The sequence below is a fragment of the Poeciliopsis prolifica genome, unplaced genomic scaffold (assembly GCF_027474105.1).
Source record: "Poeciliopsis prolifica strain line A6 unplaced genomic scaffold, Auburn_PproV2 SCAFFOLD010, whole genome shotgun sequence".
Taxonomy (NCBI): Eukaryota; Metazoa; Chordata; class Actinopteri; order Cyprinodontiformes; family Poeciliidae; genus Poeciliopsis; species Poeciliopsis prolifica.
This window is the reverse complement of record NW_026562385.1, coordinates 5,445,390-5,464,703: the sequence shown is the minus strand read 5'-3', so window position 1 is coordinate 5,464,703 and position 19,314 is coordinate 5,445,390. Positions and strand designations below refer to the sequence as shown.

Sequence of the window (19,314 nt, the reverse complement as noted above, 5' to 3'; positions counted from 1 at the left end):
GGAAGGCTGTCTCGGGAAAGGTCACGTAAATTTGGCGCTTTTCGTTCACCAGCAGTCTGGCGCGTTTTTGAAACGGCAGAGAAATGTCAAGAAAGCTGCTTCAGTTTGCTGCAGCCCCTGAAATATCACAGTGAAGACCTTCTTGCTTCGTTCAGATACCCGAGCCTGAACTGGAAAATGCTCGGAGAACTTTCAGGAGCTGCGCATGGACCGGCGACAGTGAGACTTAGTTAGCTTGTTGTTTTACAGTGAAACCTACTGACAACAAACACTGGTCTGCTCCGAACTATGAATGATACGGTTCCTCTTTATTTACACACAAAGTAGCAAATAAGTAAACAGTCCCAGACGTTGGAGCAAGCTGCGGGTGTAACATATTGGTGAGTGTTTACTTTAGCTCTCTGTTGTTGTATCAATCCGCCAGTTATTTTAAACCAAACTAGAGAAGTTTCTGGCCGCCATATGAACTATAACAATCATTTACGGCTGCAAATAAACACACTAACCCTGTAGTTTACATTTACGTTACATTATGTAAAAGTTGTCTGGCTGTACTTAAATGGACTTTGTTTATAAATTATTATTCAAGCATTTAAATAAGACTGTCAAGATGTATAGGGATTTCTAAGTGCTGTTGTGAAAATAGATCTAATGAAACAGGCCTGTCTCTGAAAACATCAAGATTTATTGTTTACCAATAAACAATAGAAATTAATATGCTTTTAGACCTATAATAAATGACAACTTATCATATAAATTCATGTTTCATATGTATTAACTTAATACACGATATGTTTACAAATCTAAACATTTCTTTCAGGGCTCCTGAAATTATGGCTGGTGTTGTGGCTATGGCTTCTGTCATTGAGGACTTTGACACTCAGGTAGAAATCATAATTATTACAGGTTTATACAGTTGTTGTTATTGAAAGTAGTGTTATCTTAATCATTACAATTGTTTTGTTTTACAGTGCTTATGCGGATTGTTTATGTGTCCATTCCACAGTTTTGTTTGTAATGATTGCTATACTTCCAGCTGAACAATGCTTGATGAAACATAAATGCAGGAGATCCTTTGTAATTGAGAAAAATATTGTCTTACTGGTTTTAATGAAACTGCAATGCCCTATGTATAGAGATCAGTGTTACTTTTGACAATATGTTTAACTTAGCTTTAAATATTATTCAGGAGAGTGAGTCATTTTACTCAAGTTTATTTGTATTGCACATTTCAATAGCAAGGCAGTTCAATGTGCTGAAATGTTACAGCAAACATTAGTTTAATCATGTTTTATTTCACAAAATTTACTCTAAATATCTTGACTAGACTTACTGTCAGTTTATTCAACTAAGATGTTTAGACAAAGAGAAAGATTTTATTTAGATTTCCTTAAATAATATATTTTCCCCATTGTGAGACATTTAACCAATGATAGAATAAAATTTAGTTTAATCTCTGTTATATATACCATGGAATACTTATTTTTGTCATTTCAAGCACCTTTATAATTCCCTTTTTATGCTCACAAGTGCAAAACTTGATTACTTAGATGTTTATAAATCATCCCATTTGTTTTTTCTCATTTAACAGCCTTGCAAAAAATCTCGCAAAGATGTCAAGCAGATCACAAACTATTTCTCGCCTGTTCCCAAACCTGTGGAGAAACCCTTCTCTCCTCCTCGGTCCAACAACATCACGGACTACTTTAGTCGAAAGACTTCTTCTAAAGAAAAATCAAGTCCGCCGCAAGACCTCAAAGAAAACAGTCAAAAACCTCAACCTGAAGAGAAACGCACCAACGCAGAAGTGGGGAAAAAGTCATCTGAGAAACGTGGCAGAAAGACCAGCAGAGCTGCGAAGAAACTTGTGCCGACTGAAGATGTTGGTGCCACCGATGACTGCTTGATTGTTGAAGAAACACAGGAGAGCAAAGACTCTACATCAGATTCAGCTATCAGCCATGGGACCCTTGGAAGTGACACAGCAGCTTTGTTGTTGAAGCTCAGTGCAGATACATGTGAATCAGAAATTTGCAAAACTGCCAGTGATGAGAAAACTGAACGAGATTCCCCTCAACAGAGAGATCACAAATGTGAAAATACTGATGATGTAGAAGCAAAGCGAAACACTACAGCATTATCTCCAAGATTTGAAGTAAAACAGGTTAAAAAGGCAGCAAGAAAACCTACAAAGAGGCAGCAAAAAGAGTCAAAGCATCCAGAGCCAGAGGAGAAGGAAGCGGATAGATCACTTTGTGATGTTAGTATGAACGTCAGCTTGGGTGAAACCTCTGAGCTGAACAGCAGTACTGTTACCATCTCCTTTGAGGATTTTGTGCGGAGTCAAAGTCAAAGCATGATAGAAGACCCAGGTGAAGAAGATGATGGTAAAAACTTAGAAAAAGCAGATGAATTAAATTGCGAGCAACTGGATGTCCCCAAGGTTGAGGAAAATGTCGGCCCAGTTCAAGTCTCACCCCGAACTCTCACCATTCAGGCAGAGGTGCATGCTGTTTCACCCAAACAGGAAGCCGTAAAAGCTGTGGGAAAGTTTGCTTCAATCTTCACCAGGAGAAAAGGAGCTGGTAGTCCAGCAGAACCTGCTGCTTCTCCTCCAGCAGACGAGATACGCCAGCTTCCTTTGACTTCTTCAAACAGCAAACGAAGGTCCAACGTTGTTCTTCAAGAGGAGGATCTGGAGCTGGCTGTGATTGAGAGCGAGTCAACTCCAAAGTGCAGTGAAGCCGAAAGGAAGCAGTTCATGGCTGCTTTTAAGCAGCCCAGTCTGGAAGGGTCCAAAGCTAAACCAGTGAAAAATCAAGGCAAACAGAAGCAAGCTGAGGAGAAGGCAGTGGAGGCTGCTGAGGATGGAGATGTTTCAGTTCCTTCTGCAGAGCAAAGCCCTCAGGAGAGCAAAACATCCAAAAAGAAAAGTGGGAAAAAGGGAAGAATTAAAGCTAACAATAAGCAGGAGGAGATCCACACAACACCTGCTGCAAAAGAAACCGAGATCATAACAGTAGAAGCAGAAGATGACAAAGAAGAACCTTCCATCACCTCAACTCCTACAGCTCCAGCTCTGAGGAGATCTAGACGAGAGATTGTGGTTAGAAAATCACCTGAAAAAACCCCAACACGTCCTGTGAGGAAAACCAGGAGACAGAGTGAGTCCAAGAAGACTTTAAATGCTGCTTCACCTCAGATCAGCCCTGTGAAGTTGTTCACTCCGAAGACACATAGATCCAGACATGGTGTCTTTGTAGCACAGATGATTTGTCCGCCAGATGCAAATGGAAGTCCAATCAGGTAACGCTTCATTTAATTATGTATTTCAGTGTATGTGTCTAAAACAGCTGACATATTTTCTTTTTTTATTTAAAGAATTAGACTAAGTAGAATTCAAGAAACGGTTCCAGCATCAAAGACTGAAAGTGGAAACGATTTAACCACTTCTTCAAATAAAGTAAGTGATATTTTACTTAGAAATCAAATGCATTTAATTGTTTTTAAAACATTGATTTATCATTTCTGACCTGTGATTTCCTTTTAAGATACTAAATGAGTCCAAGAAAAGACAGCAAGCAAAGAAACTGGTGGAGAAAGCTAAAATGATTCAGCAAAGCAAGAAAACTGCAGAGAAGGAAACGTTGAGACGATCATCTCGAAATAAAACCTCCGTCAAGAAGAGCTACTGTGAAGATGAGGTAAAGTTTTACGATTAATATTATAAACTGTACTTGATGATATTGTCAATATTTATTAGGGATTATTTATAAACAACATTTCGAAAAATGTAACATAAAGTACCGCTGGGAGATTGTACTTGTTAGTGGATTTTAAGACTTCATTCGTTTGTCTTTTAGGATTCTGTTGTCTGCATCGAAGATTTGACCGATACTTCCCAGAATGCACTAGAAAAGACTAAAACCCAGAAGGCCTTGCGCAGCCTGAATGAAGTTCTTGGCAAAGCTGCACCATCTGGCAAAGCTACCCCAGGTTGTTATTTATTTATTTTTTTTACTTTTTGTCGTTAACTTTTTACCAATATTTTTAGCAATCTTGTGTGTTTTCGCTACATCAGGCTCTAAAGTCACCTTGTTTGGTCAAGACAAGTCGGCCCGGAAGGCGTCGGCAGTGATTTCCATCTTTGATGACAGCAGTCGTGAAGGATCTGACTGCTCTCAGGACGACGAACAGTTCAGAGCGCGCAGGGAGTTCTTAAAGAGCGGTCTGCCCGAGTCTTTTAGGAAACAGATAGCAAAGACTGCTGCCACCAAGGAGGCCTACTCTGCCTCCTCTTCATCCTTTCAGCCCGTCTCACACACAACACAACCACCCAGCGGTAGGATTCGCAGTCACAGCTGTCTACAGTGTCCTTCTATAGCAGTGGAATATTGATCTGAGCTTATTTTTCTGTGTAATGACAGATTGTTCTCTCTGGGGTCTGCCATGGCCTGAATCCTCTTTATTGGGTCATTTAAAGGACCTTTGGAGCCACACGCTGAACCCACCTCTATCTATTAGTGGATCTCTGTGTGTTAAGACAGAACCAGCCTGTAGAAATGTTTATGAAAAGGTATAATATCATTTTTATTGAGCTCAAGCTTATTATGCCCATTTATAAGTTTCCTTTAGTTTTTTTTTAATTATTATTTAATTGTGGGTAGTTTTGAATTAACAGCATAATTTATTTTTAGGCGTCAGTCTGGAAACCTGAAATCTCTGAAAGTGATCGTCAGCGTCTGATGACGGAGTTCTGCTCCAAAAACCCTCACTTTCCGACCCAAGCGGTTTTCACGCGGCTCCAAAAACGACGAGCCGACCATCAGCAGCAGTTAGCAGCTTCAGGTCAGTCTTTACAATAACTCCTAAATACCTTTTTTGATATTAAAAACAAACCAAGTGTAATTTTGTTTGTAGAAAAAATATTTTTTCTAAATCTTTTCCAATTTTAATGAACTAGTTTGTGTCATTTTATCCTTTTGCTTGTTGAAAGTAAAGAAAAATGTTGACAATAAAAAACAAGAAAAAAAAAATTATATAAAATACAATAACATAGAAGTTGTAATTCTTTTTTTAAGAGTCCCAAAGCTATTTTGTACCTTAAAAAAACTTACAAATAAAAAAATATTACTGCATAAAGTCATATTTAACTCCGTTAAACAAAAAAACTTTAGACTGCAAGAAACAGGCATTGTTTTTTGGCAAAAATGGGATTTCCTTGTGTAGAGATTTGCTTCCGTCACTTAATCACAGTTTGGTTGCTCTGTCAAGACTATAACAGCCCTCTGTTAATCATTTACTCATCTTTGAGTTTATGTGTCTATTATCTCTAACTTATTTTCTTATTGTGTGAAATTATTAGAGCCAGAAGCTGTGACCATCGAAGACTCCTGTGTTTTGCTGTGTAATGAAGCTGTTGGCGGGAAGAGGAAGAGGAAAGAGGATGAGAGGGAGAATAATGTGAAGGTGGCAAAGAAGCAGAAGTCCAGTCATTCAGAGGAAAACGTCTCACCAGCTGACCAGAATCCTCCAAGAAGGGGAAGCCGAACGAGACGAGGTCAGAGATCCAGAATGAAGGAGGAAGAGGATGAGAAGACGGAGAAAACTAAACTTAAACTGAGCTCTGCTCCCATCATCTCTGAAGGCGATTCGGTTGTTGTAGTGGACGACTTAAATTTGGAAGCAGACACTAAAAGAAAAGGTGTGTTCCACTATAATCTATCATGTTTAACAAATCATATTAGTGTAAGAAAGCAAAACGATATATTTAAAAACCTTCCACTGGTTGTACTTTGCATGTAAAATATCAGGATATCAGCCTTTCAGGACAGATATAGAACAGCCTTGGTTTATTCCTTGAAACTTACTGTCAGGTTCATCGACCTAAACATTCTCAAACAGGAAAAGAAGAGAGACAAGTGAGTTTTAGATTTACAAGACAGGAGTGTGCTTTAGTTACAATATCCTACCTGCTCTAAAACACGCTCCCCCACACTCTTTCTTTTTATTTCCTTAGGGTGATCCTAGATACATAGCCTATTCTGTTATCTTGAGTTAATCACATAGCGTAGCTGCTTCTTCTGTTCTCTTGAATCACAGGTGTGTTGCACCCACGGGCTGCCGTAAGGTAGAGTGCAAAGTTCAGAGTTCTTGTTTACGTTCTTCTGTAGAAACAATGCAGGAACTGATGAACCCACAGAACAATGAGGTGTCTTTTGCATCCATGGTCTCATGTAAAGTTCCTCTGTCTCTGGTTTATAAACTTCGACCCTTAATCATCCGTTGTTTATTCTGCCAGGCCACTTATCACTTTTGCTGCAGACCATCTGGTATCTGCTCCCAATTTAAAACGCTCGTCGCTTCCTGCAAAACATCACTCAAAGAAACACAGATTTCAGGAACGAACAGACATAGAATATGTATATTGGTAATTAATTTAATCCTATCTCTTACTATTGTATCCTTAGAACCAGTGAAGGAGGACTTGCTGTGGACTGATAAATATCAACCACAAGTCTCTGCTGACATCATAGACAACACCCCAGCAGTGAAGAGGCTTTACAGGTAAGAAATTCAACCAGCACCTCCTGGTTATTTTGAATTTTACTCTCACAGTTGTAGGTCAAACAGTGTTTCACAAAATTAGTTATAGCCCTTGAACTTCAACATTTCTAATGTTACAGCAGTTCCTTCAAAGTTGAAAGTTTCATTTTTCTTTTTGTTTAAGTTAGATTAAAAATGTATCTGTGATGCATTGTTCAAACCTCTCAGAACAGAACAGCTGATTTTATGTTGATATTATTTTCTATTTACTATTACAAATAAATAGTAACCACACTAGTGGTTACTATTTATTTGTTAATTATGTGGCTGCTCTAGGCAGTCGGTTGTGCTTGATTTTATTTAAGGGTTTTACAGTAAAAGTGGAATACCTTTGCATTTGACACATTGAAAATTGTTTTTTGCATCTAATTCAGGTAAATTGTTGTTGTACAACATAAAATTCCAATATATATATATATATATAATATATATATATATATATATATATATATATATATATATTGTAGTTCTAATGTAAAAGAATATAGAAATACTGATGTAAAGAGTGTAATGCAGGTTTTTCGATAATATTTGTTTTCTTACACTAGTTGGCTTAAAGATTGGAAACTTCGTGCCGACAGAGATGAGAGAAAAAATCAAAAGGATAAGAAACAAGAAGAGGGCAGCCATGGTGAGAGATTTTGTTTCCCCTAATGACTTCCTCTGTTTGCGGCATGTTTATTTTTAATACATGATATTTTTTGTGTGTTCAGATTCAGAATGGGACTGTGGAGATGAGGACTACCAGGATGCAGAGGACACTCTGTGTAACACAGTGCTCATCACTGGACCCACTGGAGTTGGAAAAACTGCTGCGGTTTACGCCTGCGCCCAAGAGCTGGGCTTCAAGGTCGACGTTCATCACATATAAAGAACAGAAACAGTAAATATGCCAAACGACACTTCCTCATTTCTTAATTTATCCTCTTAGGTGTTTGAAGTGAACGCTTCATCTCAGCGAAGCGGTCGTCTTATTCTGTCCCAGCTGAGGGAGGCGACTCAGTCCCACCAGGTGGACAATCAGGGAGTCAATGCCCACAAACCCGCCTACTTCAACAGCTATGGCCTGAGCAGCAGCACCGGCTCTGTCAGGCCTGGATCTTCTCCAAGTATGAATAATATTGCAAACTAATAACACTCAATCTCATTTTTGTGCAGTAAAAAAAAATGTGGTCTTCATTTTTTAGGAAAGGTTAGCTCTCCTCGCAAGGTGGTTTCATCTCCGAGGAAAAATCCTCAGTCACCCAGAGGAGCTAAAAAAGGAGGCCTGGCTCCAACTTCTTTGGCCAAGTTCTTTAAGATGGGGCAACCAGCCAACAAAGAGCCACAGAAACCTGAACACACTGGTAATGACTTTGAATTTTCCACATTTTTAAATGAATCTATGATGTTTTGTCACATTATAACCACAAACTTTACTGATCATTTTTTATAGTGCCTTCCAAGAAAATCATAAAAGCCAATGAAAGTAGTGATAAAAACAAATCGGCCACCGGCATCCCGAAACAGAAGAGCAGCGAGGAACAGAGCAAGAAGACAGCTACATCACTCATCCTGTTTGAAGAAGTTGATGTTATTTTTGATGATGACTCAGGATTTCTTGCTGCTATCAAGACATTCATGAGCACTACCAAGAGGCCAGTCATCCTCACCACCAGCGGTTAGTATGAGTAAACTGTTAATGTCTTGCAGCTTGATGTGTTGATAGTAACTATCTTTGCACAATCTTTGCTTTTTCAGATCCAGCTTTCAGCGCGATGTTTGATGGAAGCTTTGAAGAGATTCATTTTAAAAAGCCTTCAGTGGTAAGTGGAGAGCTTAGAGTCGCATTTCCGTTACCTGCATACACGCACAGATGCACAGAGCTTGAATTCTACTGTCCTGGTTCTGCTCTGCAGGTGAATGTGGGCAGGTACCTGCAGCTCCTTTGTTTAGCTGAGGACACGAGGATTCATCCGTCAGACATCAGCTCTCTGCTGAAACTCAATGGCTGTGACGTCAGGCAGAGCTTACTGCAGCTTCAGTTTTGGGCCCGGAGCGCAGGAGGGCGTCCCTCAATGAGGCCGCTGATTGAAACTGGCCAAAATGGTAAAGATAAAAGATAAAACTGCAAATCTATAAATTTGTGTTTAATTCAATGTGATTGTCCGAATATGGTTTCCTCTTTTTGCACAGAAATTGAACTGAAACCAGAAGCAGCTGATAATTCTGTGACCGTCACATCCAGCCTGCCTCCCTGTGACACCGACTGCACTGAGAGCAAGCTGGGCCTGCTGAACATTGAGCCTGACGGAAACATCTGGGAGCTGCTCAGGGTAAATGTGGCATTGAACAAAATCCCTGAAGCAGCCCTGCACAATGAATATAAACAATAAAACCACAAAAACAGGACAAAAACACCTAAAATTAATATAAAGATAACAATAGAATTAAAAAAAATATTCACCAGTATAAGCTTTGCAAACTGATTTTCATATTTCAGTTTTGGATGCAAAAATGAACAAGTCAGTCAGCGTTTTTCATTTAAATAAAAAAAAAAAAACATTATTAGTCCCAGTGAAAATTTATTTATTATTTGCGGGAAACTATTTCACATCTCGATTTATTTTAATGAAAAAAGAAGGTTACTTTGTATCTTACGGTTTACAATAAAATTCAGTTCATTTTTATGCAATCCTCACAACAAATATTTCCAGAAATACATTGTTAATTCAATCCATTCATACAGATGGATTCAAAGTCAATTACTTGCATTCTAACTCGCTCCTGGTTCTCAAACAGTGCAGTCATGTTCAGTTCGTTATTCAAATTGGTGAAAAGGTTTTCTTAGGAAACCTGGCAGATTGCATCAATTCACTGACTGCAGCATTCATTCCTGCTGCACCAGCATGTAGACGGTGATCAGTCGATTGCACTGAGTCATTAACTTTGCAGCAATATCTCATGCTGAGCACTCACAGTGACAGCAGAGAGAAAAACTTCTGAAACCTTCAGGAGATCCTGGCTCAGAGTGAGCAGACCTCTGTCATGATCAGCAAGAGCTTTTAGAGCTCTTCTGATAATAACTTCTGCTGTGGTTGATTTTAAAATAATTTTGAACAACTGCATTGGTTCATAACTTAATAACTAAGTGCTTCGATTGACCACTAATTTAAGCTACAAATTCAAAATGTCTTAAAAATATTCTCGTCTATCAATCTGATCAACAACAGTAAAATTACTGACTTTGCATCTGAATTGCATTTACACCCCAGTGTAGTTGAATGTAATGGATAATTAGTAGCAAGTTTCTAGACACTTAAAAAAGTAGAACTTAAGCTACATGGGGATTTTCGTTCCTATTGAATAAATAGATTCAAACTTAAGTTTGCATTTTTCTAAATTTCTGTTGAGATTATTTTACTTCATTAATAAGTTTATTGTGGGGCGTGCTGTGGTGGCGTAGAGGCTAGCGTGACCCACATTTGGAGGCCTTGAGTCCTCGACGTGGCCGTCGTGGGTTCGACTCCCGGACCCAACGATACTTGCCGCATGTCTTTCCTTACCCACTTTCTGTCAGTCTACTGTCATAGAAAGGACACTAGAGCCTGCAAAAAGCCCCCTGGAGGGGAAATAAAAAAAAGTTTATTGTGTTTCTTATTGCACATCCTCACACAGAGTGTTGTATAATACAGTATAAACTTCATTTAGGTCAAGATAATATTGAATTGTGTTGTTAAACTTGGGTGTTTTGTTTCAACAGAGCCAGAGTTTGATGAAGGCGGCGGTTTGCTTGGAGCTTCTTGCAGACAGCCGGCGGCGAGGAGTTGATCTGCTCTATTCCAACATGGAGAAACTCTTACCTCTACCTCTGACGCAGCTATCTACCTCTAAGCTCTATAAACCTAAGCGCTGTCTTCCTGAATCACAGGATCTTCAACCCGTGAGTCCAAAACAGCAGCTACCATCTTCGTCCCTGCAGTCGGACGCGCTGCCTCACGGTGGCGGCTTATTGCACGTTGCAGAGTCGGCTGATTTGTCAGATAGCTACAGCCCAGTTAAAGTGTCCAGCAGAATGAAGAAGAATAAGAAACGACACCACCTCCCCACCGGGGGTGGGTTGAACTCTGATTCAGACTCAGAAGATGGATTTCCGTCTCTCTCCAAGAGGCAGAATAATCCTCACACAGAAAAAGTCAAAGCGAGAGTTGTTTCTGAAAGGGTGAAAAGGAAGCCACTGACTGCAGAGGAGCAAATAAAAACTGTTCCAGTCTCTCAGTGTCTTCAATCCATAGCTCACTTCTGGGATAACATGTCCTATGTGGACTCATCCCTTCGTTTTCACCCTGATGGGCTGAACAATTACAGAAGGTTGTCGTTTAGTGCTGTCATTAAAGATGGGATGACTGATGAGTCGAGAGCTGAAAACGGGAGAGAAAACTGGGCCACAGGAAGTTGTGTTGTAGAGATCCAGGCTGCTGTGGAGGCTCTGAGCTTCCAGGAGTGTCAGACTTCAGTAGCTGAGGCCTGGGATAAAGTGCAGCAGCTAGAGGGAGATCTGCGGAAAGAGGCTGCAGAGGAGCTAACTCTTCCTGTAGCTTCACATCGAGAAGATTACAGCTTCACCCAGGATGGACTCAGCCATCCACAGTAAGTCTGCACCATCCTGGCCTTTCAACAAACACTAGTTCGTAACTAAAAAGCAGTATCTTGTTTTCTAGGTTAGCCCTGCAGAGAACAGAGGTGATGGAAAATCTGTTTGATAAAGTCTTTGGCACTCTTGGCAACAGACAAGCAGCTGCTCTGGATTATTTGCCCACCATGCGCACAATCTGCAGATCAGAGCAGCTGAAGGAGAAGGAAAGGGTTAAGAGAAGGTAGGTGTGGACAGGAAGTGTAGATAAGTGTAAAAGTAGAAAATAAAGTGTTTATATGAAAATAATCTTTTGCATCTGTTTAATTTCTTCTCCCCAGGTTTCTTCACTATCTTGATGCAATCCACTTGGGTCTTGAGAAAAGCACTCAACAGTTTCTTGCTGAAGACTTCCCCTAATTCATTCAGATTATTTTATGTGCCTCAAATACATAGATTTAAGAACCTCAATCTCTGGTTCTCAGAAGGTAAAAATAACATGAATTGTAGTGTCTGGTGCTGTGGATGGCTGTAGCAACATGCTGGGGTTGGCTTCATTTCAGATTGGTGGCTCTCATGTGCACAAATATGATTGTTTGCACTTATTTTTACCAACATTTAAATCTTTTAAATACATAAAATTCCTGAAATTTAGAGCACACAACTAAATAACCTCAGATTTTACATCTTTTGGTGCTTTGAAAGCTTTATATGAAATTCAGCTGGAATGTGGGGGTTTTGTACAGCAGTTTCTTTTATTATATTTTTATTAGTGCTTTGGATTTTGAAAACTTTTAACAAATACTCAGTTAAACATGTTGAGCATTTTTACGATTGTAAGAAATAAAACTGTATAACACAATCTGCGCCTGTATTTGTAAAGGCTGTGTATAAACTATCACTTGCAATCTTGTTTCCTGCAGTTTATTATAGATCAGCTTCTAACAAGAAGCTTTGAATATCACATTCATCATACATTTTTTTAGTGATTTTTTTTTCTGCCTTAAATATGTATAAAAGTTTCCAGTTGGTTTTTGTTAACAAATAAAGGCTTAACGCAACTAAACAATTGCATGGTCTCTCTACATGTGCAAAAGCTTTGAAAGTAATCTCAGCCTTTGAATTTTTCCATTTTTTTCTTTATAGACACAAAGTTGTATATTTAAAGAGATGTACGATCTTCAACATTTATTACAAATATGCTAAGGTGTGCTCTTGTGTTCATCCTCTGAGTTGCTAGTTGGTAGAATTACCTTTAGTCGCAGCTTTGCACAAATCAAGTCAAATTTTTGCCTGTATTTCTTTGCAAACTTAGCCTGACTGCATGATGAATTTGTGAGCATAAAGTTTCTCTACAGATTCTCATTTATATAACAATACAGCCTTGGCAGGTCAGTTGAATTTCTGGAGAACATTTTAATTATGGGTCTTAGAGTTAAGTGGACAGTAAAAACACGCACACCACACCTTTCAGATGCCTGTAAATTAAGGCACATAAGTTCCTTGTTTTGTTTTGGCCTATTATGTAAAATCCCAAGCCCTTGGTGAGGCTTGGGATGATAACAAAAAGTTCAAGGAAATGTTTTTACAAGGCACTATAAAACTACAGATTGAAAGACAAGTTTACGCAAAGAGGGCTGTCATGTGGCTGACGTTAGAACAATGAGAGGCGGGTTGTGACAAAGGGACAACCTCCAGCTACAAAAACGCCAGAGGTGTGTTGAGTTTGCGCGTCAAAACGGTCAGCGAGCGTCTGCAAGTTCCACTTCCATGTGCTCGTTGTTTCAGCCGCAGCTCTCCACGTCTTGAACGATGCGACCAACATGAACTGCACGGACCGCGGGACTGAGCGCCGAAGAAGAGGAGACCCAAACCTGGTGCCGACATGACAAACGAGCGAAACAAAAAGATTTTGCTGGAACTGGTGAAGCAGCCGGAGAACAGCCGCTGCGCTGACTGCGGCGCGCCGGGTGAGGATAATAATAGTTTTTCCTCCCTCCGCCTCAGTCATTGTTGTTGGATTTGAACTCAATTCACTGTATCTACAAATATGTTAACATATATTCTGGGTTTAATCTATCAGTGATAGCTGAACTAACAGTGGAAAGTAAATATTTTATGGACTAATAACTTAAAATTTTATTGTTTTTGGTCCTTGAATTGCCAGTAGTGATAAATACATCAAGTTGTTACATTTTCACTTTTAAAATACAAAGTTGTTAACTGAAATCTGAGCTGTTTTTATTCTTTGTTGTCAAAGAGAGTTTGTTATATTTTAATTTAGGAAATTAGATGAACACAAAAGTTTGGTGCGTTTGGATGAGGGATAAGGATGAACGCCACTCTACCATATATGGAAAGTGACGTCACATAGTGAATCATATAATTAGGTAGCCAAGATGAAATGTTAAAGAGGTCAGAATGTGAAAAAACTGGTTGTTAAAAACATTGTTTTAATTGGAACCAGGTGGTTGCTAAATTGGTTGTGGTAACAAAAAATGTTGATTAGTTTGACTGGAGAGGTAAAAAAATAATTGTGCTGCTACTTCATAGTAAATTGGATTTTCAAATCTCCAGTTTGAAATACAGCAAGACTTCCTGTGAAGGTCGAAGGTCGCCATGTAACCCCATGTTCCGCATCCGTTATTAATGCTCATATGAAACTGTGAAAGGTGAAGGTATAAATGATTTATGAGCAATTATTGCACCTCAACTCATTAGCGCATGTAATGCTTCACATCTTCTATTTGTGTACATGTTCATCAGCGTTTGAACACACAAATAGGAAAAATTATTCTCATTTTTAGCTTGGAACTGGAACACGCTTAATTTAGGTTGTGACATAATTCTCAGGTCAGATCTCTGACCTCTCAAACACTGAAGCATTTCTCATTTACTTGACAGTTTTGGAGGAGGTGCAAGTTTAATTCTGTACAACCAGCCTTTGAACAAGGCAATCTCTCGAATCTAATAAGTTGTAATGTGAATGAACTTATTGCTGAGAACCTCTGAGATACTCAGAGGTACTTCCTGTGAAGGTCGAAGGTCGCCATGTAACCCCATGTTCCGCATCCGTTATTAATGAATCAGAGGTACTCAGCAAAAATTATTTAATTAATTTTTACTTGGTACACTTTTCAAAGTCTGAAAGCTTTCTTTTGTATGTGTGAAACTGTAACATTCATCCACCTGGCTCGTGTGATTTTCTTGGGCGACCCTAAACAGCCTCATAATCTGCTTATACCTTGGGCTAGCTCTGGTTTTGACACAAACAAAATCTTCTTGCGCTCCTCCCAGAGCCGGATTGGGCGTCCTACAAGATCGGTGTGTTTGTATGCCTGAACTGCTCTGGGATCCACCGCAGCCTGTCCAGTCGGGTCAAATCCATACGGCTAGACTTCTGGGAGGATGACCTGGTTGAGGTATGAGCTTCCTCTCTCTACAGATCCACTTATTTTTTTCCATTTGTTCATAAATAAACACTGATTGTTTGTAACTTTCTCTTTGAAGTTCATGAAATCCACCGGGAATGCGAATGCCCGAGCTGTGTATGAGAAAGCCGTTCCACCGTACTACTACCGACCTCTGGAAAATGACTGCAAGTAAGTATTCATACAGTTTAGTGAGGCTCTTTTTCTGATGTCCCAATTGTGGAATATTTGGTAGTGCATGATGGACAAAAGACTGCTGACATGGCGCAACCACAGAAAATAGAGAGAAGTGCAACTGCAGGCTGTAGAAGTGAAATGTGTTTCAAAGCCTGCTGCTAGATCACAGGTGAAAGACGTAGGTTTTTGTGGTTTTACTGCAGAAAAATAAGTGAGACTGCTTCCACATTTTGAACTGCAGCGTCCTGAGGGATCAATGGATCCGAGCTAAATATCAGAGGATGGAGTTCAACGGGGAAATCAAGTATCCACCGCTGGCGTACACAACAGGTGAGAAATTGATTCCCTATGGGCACGAATGAGAACATAAAACCTACTATTGTTAATCCTGCTTGAGCAAAAGTTATGCTAATAATGTGCTTCCTCATACCAAACGGTGTTAGAAAAACCCGTTTTATTAACAATAACAGACAGTGGGGTATTGATTAGTTACTCATTGGAAAAACAATTAATTTGTTTTCTTGAGAAAAATCTGTGAACCTTTTCTTTCTCACAGGCTTCCATGAAGGAATTTTGTTGAAGAAAGGGAAAGAGAACATGCAGTTTCAGAAGAGGAAGTTTGTGCTCTCGGAACGGGAATTTACCCTGTCATACTATAACAAGGAAGATGTGAGTTATGAGCTGCTCGGGTGCAAAAAGAACAAAACAATCAATGTTATTTTTCTACCAAGCTTAATACAAAATCTCTCAAAAACATTCATATCCTTGAAACGGTTTGAATGTTCACTGCAAGTCTCTGTGTATTTTGGCAGAGGGTTTCTTTTCAAAGACCAACACAAAGTGTTGCGTAATTATGACTTGAAAGGACACTGATATCTGGGTTTTACAAAATCCAAGGAACACAGAAAACGGGTCAGGAATAAAAATGTAGAGAGGTTTAAAGCAGAGTTGGGTAATAAAACTATCTCCCACACTTTGACAATCTCACAGAGATTGAAAAAGCTACCAAGGTATTGTCATCCACATGAACTGACTGGTCATGTAAGGAGAGTATTTATCAGAAAATCAGCTAAGAGTTTTGTAAGGGGCACAGTGGACATGTTCTGGTCTAGTGAAAAAAATGCAGGTTTCTGGCCTACATGAAAACATTTAATGTGTGGTACAAAAACAAATAAACAAAAAACAATTGCCATGTTAAAACATGGTGGTGGCAACATCACACTGTGGGGACTCTTTCCTTCTGCATCAATAGGGATTTGATCAGAATTGATGGATGGTGCTGAACAGAACAGCTACTACCCAAAACATCTAAACAGAGCTACAACTAACTGGTTCAGATCCATGTGTTGGAATGGTGCAGTCAAAGTCCAGACCTGAATGCAGTTAGGAATTTTTGCAAGATTTGAAAGTTATTATTAACAGACACTCTCCATCTAGATTCACAGAGTTTGAACTATTTTGCTAAAAAGAATGGATATAATTGATATAAATGTCAGAATTGAAAATGTGTCAGCATCAAAATATGGCTCTAAGAAATATTGGCAAACACTGAATACAAAAATTTGTGCACATTTATGTTAACTTATTTTCTTATGTCTGACTTTGCTGAAGTACTTCAACATGTCTGTGATTTAGGAGTCAAAAGGCCCTAAAGCTGTAATCTCCATCAAGGATCTGAACGCCACCTTTCAGCCACAGAAGATCGGTCATCCTCATGGGCTGCAGATTACATACCAGGATGAAAATAAAACCAGGAACCTCTATGTCTACCACGAGAGCTCTGAGGTGAAACGGCATGATCACAAAACTGAGATCTTTTGTGTTTATTGTTTTAAAACTGGTTTTGGAGCCTTACATATTGTTTTTGACTCCCTGTGCTTCAGGAAATAGTCATCTGGTACAACTCCATCCGCGCTGCTCGCTATGCATACCTGAAAACCGCATATCCAACTGGAAGCGACGAGGACGTAAGACCTGACTCACCTTGAATGGCTCACATTCCTCTCCGGCACTTTTTATCATTCCTTTCAATTCTACAACTCTTTTCTCATTCTTTGAAAGTAATTTGTCACGCATTTACAAACTTCACTGAGTATCTTGTATTTTATTTGAATAAAAGGATCAAGTTAGAGAGTTTGAATTATCTGTTTGTGACAGCTGGTGCCGATGATAACAAGAAATTATCTAAAAGAGGGGTACATGGAAAAGACGGGGCCTTTGGTAAGTAAAGAGCATCATGTTGTTATGTGTTTTGGTTAATTGCTCCTTTTTTGCACAGCTTGTTTTTGTAGCAATGGAGCATTTTATTTCCTGTCGTCCATTAGCTATTTTTGACATTATTTGCTCTGAGATGTACATTTGAATGTTTCTGTTCCTCTTTCACACATGGACACACACACACACACACACACACACACACACACACACACACACACACACACACACACACACGCACTCACGCTAACACCAAAATAACTACACAGTAGGTAACTTTGTTAAGAAATTTTCTTCTAAGTGGAGCATATTCACGGATTCTTTGGATTGAACATAATTTATGTTTAAACAGCAGAAGGAGTCTTTCAAAAAGCGCTGGTTTATTTTGGACTCTCAAAACAGGAAGCTGCTCTACTTCAAAGACCAACTGGTACAGACCACACTTCTTCTAACGCTAGTACCAGTCTACCGCTGTGTAGACATCTGGCATCAAAACTTTGATTAATTTGAGCATCTTTTCAAATCGCTGTTGCTAAAACAGGACGCAGAGGAGTTAGGGGTCATTTTCATCGGGACAGAGAGCAACGGCTACTCCGTGAAGGAGTGTGTCCCGAAGCACACGCGGGGCAACAAGTGGAAGTGCGGCATCATGGTGGAGACGCCGGAGCGCCAGTTTGTGTTCATGTGCGAGCAGGAGAGGGAGCAGAAACAGTGGCTGAATGTCCTGAGAAAGGTGCTGTCCAGGCCCATGTCACCGCAGGATTACTCCGGTAAGAGAAGGAAGCCAGGAGTGTGACTGTGAAGCACAGAGCAGATTGCCCCTCTCAGGGTTAATGTTGCTGAGTCGATCGGAAGAGGGGAGGCAAAATTAGAACAGAAAAACTGTTCTCAAAAATATTCTTTAATCTTTTCCTAGGCAAAATTTGACAATTTTGGGTTTTATTTTTGATTACACCAACATGAGTTAGAAAAATACAGAGGTTAAAAGACTGTAAACTGGTTTAGGCAAACTGTGAGTGAGGAAAAAATATTTATTAAAGTGACAGGTTTTCCTGTATGATCAGTTTGCTCAGTAGAGAAACGGTCAATAATAAAAGGAAGACTGATGTTGTCTGGCACCAATAACTCTCAGTTCTGTAATTTATTTTGTCAGCTAGATTGCGATACATTCCACTCAAATTGCTGGTTTCATTGGTTGGCAGTCTTGTCGGTCCACTTTTTTTAGTAACGAGTAATCTAACGCGTTGCTATTTCAAATCCAGTAATCAGATTACAGTTCAAAATCACTTTGCGTTACTATCTTCTCTTATTTAATTGTATTCCCTCTATTTGTGTTGTAAAGTGACCGACTTCTCTATGCGACAATAACAGCGACAGAAATGTAAACAATGGAGGGAGATGCACATTTTGTTGGTAGAAAAACAGAAACTATTTTAAATTTCTGTCGCCAAGTCCAATTATTATAAGTAGTTTTGAACTCGCTTTAAAAAAAAAAAAAGCAATAAATGTTAAAACATCCACGAATGAACGAGTACGTAAAGTTGTGCAACTAAAGTTACTTTTCCAAAGTGACTGTGCCATCACTGTTGGTTGGTAACTCAGTTTAGGAAAATAAACAAAACCTAATTGTCTAAATAAATTTAGGCAATTTAGAATTAGAATTTAGATCCTGTTTCAATGTATATAAATATTTCTCCATGTACTTATGAATAATTTTACTCCACGAAAGTGTTATAAATGTGTATTTTGTTCACAAAACATTATGGACATTGCTCTTCAGAAAAGATTCATTTAGCAAATTTCTAAAGTTTTGACTTTTTGTTTTTCCAGCTCAAGCCCATATAAGGCATAAGAGATGAACCATGAAGAATTGCAACAGCAGAGATGATCATGAGAAGACTGCATCCAAGATCTAAATGAACTTCTGTCACTGCATTGAATCAGACCTGACACTGAATAATAACTTCCTGTTATAAGCTCACACCAGCATGATGCTCAGTCCTTGGTTTAAAAAAGCCACATCAATATAATCTGATATTACATTGATGCTGTGGCAGTGTTGTTCCATATCACCATGCTAACTCGACATTTCTTAATTTCTAATTATTTGAAAAATAATTCCACAAATATTTATTCTTTATTGGGCTAATAGCATTCAATTAAATGTGTTGAAAATGTACTTAGACAATTATGCTCAGAAAAATAAATGACTTTTATATATAAGGTGTGTCTTGACTGCTGTTAAAAATGTGTATGAGGAAAAAGGTGATTTGT

General features: G+C 39.0%; 2 protein-coding genes across 2 annotated transcripts; both read left to right on the top strand.

Annotated features, from left to right (window-relative positions):
- Nucleotides 1-55: 55 nt before the first annotated feature.
- Nucleotides 56-12,274, top strand: atad5a (ATPase family AAA domain containing 5a). Its single transcript, XM_055036113.1, has 22 exons — nt 56-380; nt 821-884; nt 1,592-3,306; nt 3,382-3,463; nt 3,552-3,704; nt 3,864-3,996; nt 4,082-4,342; nt 4,428-4,576; nt 4,698-4,848; nt 5,366-5,704; nt 6,471-6,567; nt 7,155-7,237; nt 7,320-7,456; nt 7,538-7,715; nt 7,794-7,952; nt 8,042-8,266; nt 8,347-8,411; nt 8,505-8,694; nt 8,782-8,921; nt 10,349-11,235; nt 11,307-11,462; nt 11,560-12,274. Exons 2-22 carry the CDS (start codon nt 834-836, stop codon nt 11,636-11,638), a joined length of 5,430 nt encoding a protein of 1,809 aa, XP_054892088.1. The 5' UTR covers nt 56-380; nt 821-833; the 3' UTR covers nt 11,639-12,274.
- A 671-nt stretch (nt 12,275-12,945) lies between these two features.
- adap2 (ArfGAP with dual PH domains 2) lies at nt 12,946-19,245 on the top strand. The gene is made up of 11 exons (XM_055035172.1): nt 12,946-13,188; nt 14,516-14,640; nt 14,729-14,820; nt 15,068-15,156; nt 15,383-15,495; nt 16,462-16,611; nt 16,710-16,793; nt 16,984-17,046; nt 17,393-17,470; nt 17,582-17,810; nt 18,871-19,245. The coding sequence occupies exons 1-11, from the start codon at nt 13,104-13,106 to the stop codon at nt 18,897-18,899; spliced, it is 1,137 nt and encodes a 378-aa protein (XP_054891147.1). The 5' UTR covers nt 12,946-13,103; the 3' UTR covers nt 18,900-19,245.
- Nucleotides 19,246-19,314: the final 69 nt, after the last annotated feature.